The sequence below is a fragment of the Excalfactoria chinensis genome, chromosome 10, assembly GCF_039878825.1.
Source record: "Excalfactoria chinensis isolate bCotChi1 chromosome 10, bCotChi1.hap2, whole genome shotgun sequence".
Taxonomy (NCBI): Eukaryota; Metazoa; Chordata; class Aves; order Galliformes; family Phasianidae; genus Excalfactoria; species Excalfactoria chinensis.
The window spans coordinates 16,504,334-16,511,489 of NC_092834.1; the positions used below are offsets into that span (position 1 = coordinate 16,504,334).

Sequence of the window (7,156 nt, forward strand, 5' to 3'; positions counted from 1 at the left end):
AGATGACATCCATGTAAGGTTAAGGGGGAAGGTTAAGTCTGACAGCTGAGACTTGTAAGAAATGCCCTGCTCACTCATTTTGTCATTGACTTCTCTTGGTTCTGCAGATTCTCTGGACTGTTGCACGGAAGCAGCAAAAACAACACTGAAAGTGTCATTCCTTCAGCCCCTCCTTTAGGTATGCCTCACCAGGAAGTAAATTTCCCAGATGCGTTTAACATTGCTTGCTAAATCCCGCTTTAACACAGAGCAGAACTACAGCACACGTTCACATGATGTCAGGCAAGAGTACGAGCAGATTGAAAACAAATTCAGCTCAAATTTCCTAGTTTGAAGTACTAAATAATCTATATAACCTTAGGGTCATAAGAACTTCAAGACCTCTGTCTGGGCAAGGGCGTACTGTGCTTTCAGACCAATGCAGTTTTACTAAAGATAATAGTATTCTCATAACATTGGATATGCTACCTCTAAAAAGCACAAGGGAATCCCTGAAGTCTTTAACACATCTGCCTCATGCCTTATGAATACAAATATTCATCTCATTTCACACTTGGACTGCCTTATCACAACCTGTGCACTCAGGCATTTATCAGTAGGACATTTAAAACAGTATTTTGATCATGCAGAAAGCAGCAGCTTACAGCATTTTTATTGATTTAAACCAGAAACATTTGAACTGAGATTGCTGCCTACAGGAAATCAAAAAGTTCCTTTAAAACAGCTTTTAAACATACTCGGGTCAATTTCCTTTGCAAGGCCTGCCTTGCCTGCTTGGATGCCCAGTAACGAGGCTGCAACTACCCCACTTGCTGTATTTGGTGCTCAGGAAGCACAGTCTCTCTGGAGCTATCAGGCACCAGCTGGACCTGCCAGGCCCCAGCTGCCTAACTCAGCATGCAGCAGCATCCACATACACACAGCCTGAAGGCATTTGGGCTCTTGCAGAGCTGTATAACGACTACATACAGGAAAAACTTACCAGAAATAGACAACAATATTACATCAAATGCTGGATTTAACAGCAGATCTCAACTTTATCCAAGTAAACAGCATCTGTGGTGGTACCTTATGCTCAAGCCTGGTATAATAATCTCCCTTTAACTGCAGAAAAAGCCCTGCTGGCTGTCCATCTCTCATTCAGACATAGTGTGGAGCCCAAGTAGACCTTGCTGCTCATTTAGCACACCACAGTCATCACATTTTGGAAACCTCTTAAGGCAGTGTTTTCACCTGGGCTGACATACCAGGTTACAAGCATGCAATTAGAGCCTGCTCTCCCCTTCATCTTTAGCCAGCCCTGAAAGGTTGGTCTGCTCACACCACAGCTGCCCTTCTCTTCCCCACACAGCCCTACTGAAAGCAAAGATGTGCTTGGGAAGTACACGAGAGCAGCTCTAGCCTGGACTAATGTGTCAGCACAACAGCATCCACAGCAGCAAGGCTTTGGTTCTTCCATCTTACCACCGTGGTCACACCATGAGCACTAGAACAGCAGAAGAGACCCAGCTGGCTCTTTTCAATAGGGCTAGCTCTGTCTCTTCCTGAACCACAGTTTTCCTGAATAATGACAAGCTAGTTTAAAATCTAATCTACCAGCAAAGTCCCATCTGTGACAAACAGCTAAATGGAAACTATGTGAACTAATGGAAAATGTCTGATGACCCACCACATCAGCACGGTATTTTCCACTTTTCTCAAAGGAAAAACCTCTGCATGAATCACTGAACTGCCAGAATCTCACCTCTCCAGTAGCAAACAGTTGACACCAATTTACTCACAGTACTTCCTTCTCTGCACTTCTGTGATCATGCAGGGTAAACTTTTTTCCCAACCTGGATGAAGCTAATGCTTCTGACTTCCCAGAGAGCTCAATGGCTGCACTGTCACCCAATCAATGGCACATAGTTTTTGTGCAAGAATTTACCTACAGTTCACAGCAGCTTTTCTATACACATACACCTCCAGACAGAGAGAGAACAGAGACCCTTGTATTTGTGAACTCTTGCGTATGATCCCATGCATTTATAAGCAACTGAACTCTTTGTTTCTGTTTTTCCTTCCCCCCCCTCTCCACAATCAGAGAAAACAGATGGGGTCTACGCATCCATTTTTGTAAATGAACACGAAAGAACTACATCGTCACAAGACTACAGAGTGCTTTACGACTACACGGCCCAGGTAAACAAAGGCTTCAAACTAAATATTGCTTACAGTGTCAGATTTAAAACTGAATGTTGATCTAAACATCTTGAAAGCATCAATTGTGTGAAGGAGTTGTTAGCTTCCCTTCCTTTTCCAAAGGAGGACACTTAGAGAGTTACTGGCCAGTTGTTGGCACAGATCACTGGACTATGCTCTCCCCAAGATGAAACAATTACATTCTTTGCAAGTAATTATGCTTGCCTAAATTGGTGCTGAGTTATTGCAACCTCCTAAAGAGGCATGGAAAACTAGTTTGGTGATGATGGCCAAATATGCAATACTGAGCATTCTGAACTTAAGTTTCCTGTGAAATGTCCGCCCTGGGAAAGAAAGTAGGTAGAGATTTCTCTTATAAACTCTACCAAAGCTTTATAGCAGATCTCAGACTACATGACAAATGCTTGTCTAAGAACCCTTCTCCACATGATCTCACTTATCGCCTGGAGAGTCCTGCTCCAGTTTAACACACCAGCTTTAACTGAGGTCTCCTCCATGCTGGGGAGGACTGAATCCCCAAATGATAGTGTATCCCTGTACTTCAGTGTTGCAAGTTGCAGAATCACAGTTGACTTGGCCTATGTACCAAAAGAGTGTTATAAACCACAACCTTCATCCTTAACCTGGATATTAAACCTCACTCACTTCAGACCTCTCTCAGCATAATACCATTAGTAACATCACATTACTAGAGGGCAAACCACTGCATTAAGCATTATGAATACAGACTCCTCACATGCAGATTTCAAGATGTCTGAAAGAGAGATGACATCATTATTCCTATTATACAGATTACCTTCTAAAACACCAAAAAGGGAAAGAAAAAGATCAAGACAGTTGCTCAGGCCCTTGATGCTTCTAGTGAATAGCTTATTTCACAGCAGCCACAGGTTTCAAAGAATGGCATAAATAAAACATACAGAACACAGGACACCTGCCCCCGCTTTCCACCTCATGATTGTTATAACTTCTTCCAAATCCAGCAATAGCTCTTCAACCATAACATGAACCTTTAGGTCCTTTCCACTATATTTCTCTTCAGGACTGGTTAAAAACTATTTTCTTCTTCACATTGACTCCTGCTACACTATCAGCCTACCCTCAAAGGACTGCCATAGTTTAATTTGTAGGCTTAAAAGTTCCTCCACTAGCCACCGTTGTTTGTTATTAAAAGAACCAAGGGTCCTATTTATGGCCTGGATTTGTAGAGATACCGTTTTTATCTCTGCCAGGAATGAAGCCCTGCAGTGTTCAGTTGAGTAAGAGCTGTAGACATAGGAAGGTTTGTGGCTGGCTGGTTTGGAACAGTCACATTTAGCCCTTTCCAGCCTTCCCTTATGATAAAACAGGTTGCTCAGGAGGAGACAACAGGGAGGCTGGGGAACATTCTGAGGATCTTAAGGAAATAGGCAGCTCAGGAAGCACTTAATCCTCCACTGTTAGGTATTTGCTAGGCTTGTTACCAATCTGGAGGACACTGACAGACTCTTGATGAAAGACAGGGTAAAAAAAAACAAAACACAAGATACATGTATCCCTCCTGTATGTTCAGATTAACCACATTTCCTTTCCCTGTCCCCTTTCAGAACATGGACGAACTGGACATCAATGAAGGAGATATTGTAGCTGTCATTGAAGAAAATGACGATGGCTGGTGGACAGTAGAAAGGAATGGGCAGCGAGGCTTTGTGCCAGGGTCCTACCTTCAAAAGATCTGTTGAAGCGTAGCCTCAGTCCTTAGACTTTGAAATGATTCTACTACTGAAAACAAACATCATACAAAGTCTGCTCCAGCTGACCAAGAAGACCCATTATACTGCCCTCTACATTTACTAGTCAGGAAATAACTGCTTTCATCGTCCTTCCCACCGATCCTCTCTCCCCCTCAACAACTTCTGGCCCACACTGTCTGAAAAAAGCTGTCTTCATCTCTGCAAGACAAGGACTTGTGTTTCTCACAAAGGTGTTTTCCACTCTCAGCACTGCTGCCATGAGAATCTCAAATCTTGGTGAATCTGGGAGAAAACCCTGCCTAGAACGTAACTGTACTAAAGGAAAAAGAAGCCAATGCTTGTCCAGCATGGAGGATCACCTCCAATCAGCCTGGGAGCAACCCCTACTACCATTGCAGCCATGACCTCCACCATGGATCCCCTCTCCTCACTGCAACTTGCAAGTGCTGAGCTAAAAGCAGGAAGCATGCATACTCAGAAAGCAGATAGCTTTTACATCACAAGGACATCCATGGCTCTGCTGTGCACTGGATTCTGGGACGGCCAAATGAGGGCAGATGAAGAGCCCAAGGCCTGCTTTTACCTCAGTTGGATGGGTTCTCTGACACCTTGCTGGGATTTTTCATGTTTAAAAAAAGTCTTCTAGCAGTGCTGCCCTGCCCTGATCCTGGGCAAAAAAGTGCTAGTTGCCTCATGCAGCCTGCACAGACGTGCCTTCAGCACATTCTCCTTTTAACTTCTCTGTTCACCCAGCTGATCCTTTTCTGCCCACAGACTTCTCAGTCTGACTTCTCTGCAGCTCTGGGATAGCTGGCACAGATTTGGCTGGGTTCCTTTCCAGTTACTTGTAATGTGCTTGTTCTACAACAAAGCCTCTTCAGAGAAGCAGTGCTGAGCAGTTTCATTGCACCTCACAGGTTACAGCACCAGCAGTCTTGCCAGTCCAGCATTTAAGGAATGTTTCCAACCACCGCTGTACTTTGCAAGAGATCATGGAGTACTTTGTGCTAATTCTCACTCTGTAGCATTCAGTGACAGTCAAAAACCTACACCAGTGATTTGATCTGAAGCAGAAAGTGCTATTTCTGGGTCTAGAATGACCCTATTTCAGATCCTAAAACTGAACTAAATCAATGCAAATGAGTCTAATTGCACCTCAGAAGGCACAGAGTAGGGAAGAACTCTTAGCTAAGGTAACGGTGAGAAAAAAGTCTAGGCAGAAGAAAAAGCTGTAACATTCAATGTGATTGTTTCTGAAAGTAAGCACAGTGAGAGACAAAGGCACTCATGTCATCTTATTCTCATTTCTTGATTCCAGAGTGGAATAAAAGTTGCTGCAGGCCCTCTCTGTCCTCCTGCACGCACAGCACACTTGCCCAAGTTACCACGTTGCACATCTGCATTAGTGCTGAAGGGCTCTTGGCAGCTCCTATCAGCAGAGGCTCAGAGGAAGTGCAGGAACTTGAATGTCATTTCAGGCCCTAGATTGTACTGTGTGCACTCACACAGGCTGGGGATGTCAACATTTCAGGCCCTAGATTGTACTGTATGCACTCACACAGGCTGGGGATGTCAACAACAGCTTCCTGTGGCCATGTCTGAACCAACAGTGCTAAGAGTCCACAACATTAGTTAACTGCACCGTAAATGCAGCTGCCAGACAACTACAACAGTTCCTTGTGTACAGCATAAGAGGAATCCTAAAGTACAAAAGATTTAATGTATTTGCTTCTAGAATTCTGGGTAATTAACCAACAGACACTGAAATATCTGCAAGCGATCTTAATTTTAAGAAGTCTCTAAGATGCAACTCTTGTAACAATATTTGACACAGGGATTCTGCTAAGACTCACAGACAGCCCCACACAAGACAATGCAATACCCAGTCCTGCTTACCTTGAAATCCTTGTATGGATTGTCTTTGCCTACAGGAACCATATGGTCCACATCAGCTGACAGATGGCGACTTCTGTATCTCCCCCATCAAAGCATTTCATATTTTTGCTGTTAAATTCAGGAAACTGGTTCCTCTCCTATCTTTTTCTTTTTTTCCTGTCAAGTTTTCTTCTGTTTGTTGCATCTGCTATAGATATTTCTGAACCTACCCATTCTTGTAGCATTTGGGTCCCACAAGCTAACTCCAGGCTGATAAGGAAATGAAAAAGCAACAGCAACGTTTTCTCATAATTCAGTTTCTCTGCTTTATGCTGAAGAATCTTGCCGATAAGTAGTTCATAATCCATATCTATGCAGCTTGCTCTATCAGTGTGTCAGCACTTGTCAGAAATAAAACAAAGATATCAAGAAATACACACACATCCCCTTAAAACACCCTTTTCAGTGTCATCTATTCCAGGCAGTACAAGAAACAGGAAGGTCAAACATAGGACATTGCCTTAATAATAACGCTGCCTCTCCAGCTTGGAACTGTTTGGTAACAAAACTGATGTGTTCGTGAAATCATTTAATTTTCAGGTGAAACTAAAACAGATCCTTTGCAGTGACAGGCATCCTTAAACTAAACTCCACTCTATTTGGCTCAGATCTTTTTCTAATAGACACTTCTGATATGGCTCTACCTCCACTGTGACTACCATTTCTTGGCAAGGATGTGTCAAGCAACAAGTAGGGCCATAGCAGCAGTGACGTGCTTAGCTTCATCAAGTAAACTAATTTCACAGCACATCCACAATCAGCAGATTGCCTCTTATAGCACTACCTATGCTGTTAGTGCTCTGGATGGGTTCACACACAAGCAGCTGTTAGCAGACAGAGAGAGGAACACGCTTTTGCCAGCTGCTCTGCAAAGGGGGAGGGGGAAAACATAATTAACCACTTACAGCCTATGGCTAATATGTAAATAGAGTCAAACTAATTAAAGCAAATTTGCAATAATGTTACTGAGCTGCTTTTGAATAGGCACTGTGGGGTAGACTTCACTTTGCACAACTGACAACAAATATTTCATGCTGAACAATTTCAGACTTCTAACTGCTACCCCTAGAAATTCTCACTAGATCATAAGAAGCCAACGGGCATTTTCTACCCATTAAACAAGACGGGTAAGAAGGACTGGAGTCATTTCCCACATAGACCACAACAGAATACAAACAGACTGAGGTTCATACCTGCTACTCTCCTTGATGGGTTCTGGATTTGAGCAATGCGATCATAAGGCTGTTATTAAGAAGTGCAGAGGTTCTATTATTCCTTTAGCAGAA

The 7,156-nt window shown here is 43.2% G+C and overlaps 1 protein-coding gene across 1 annotated transcript in view; it reads left to right on the plus strand.

Moving 5' to 3' along the window:
• PSTPIP1 (proline-serine-threonine phosphatase interacting protein 1) overlaps positions 1-6,825 on the plus strand; it is a 45,067-nt gene extending 38,242 nt beyond the window's left edge. The window contains exons 13-15 of the mRNA XM_072345561.1: positions 108-178; positions 2,084-2,181; positions 3,789-6,825. Of these exons, the coding sequence (XP_072201662.1) occupies positions 108-178; positions 2,084-2,181; positions 3,789-3,923 (304 nt within the window). The 3' untranslated portion in view covers positions 3,924-6,825. The remainder of the gene's footprint in view (positions 1-107; positions 179-2,083; positions 2,182-3,788) is intronic.
• The last annotated feature ends 331 nt before the right edge of the window (positions 6,826-7,156 follow it).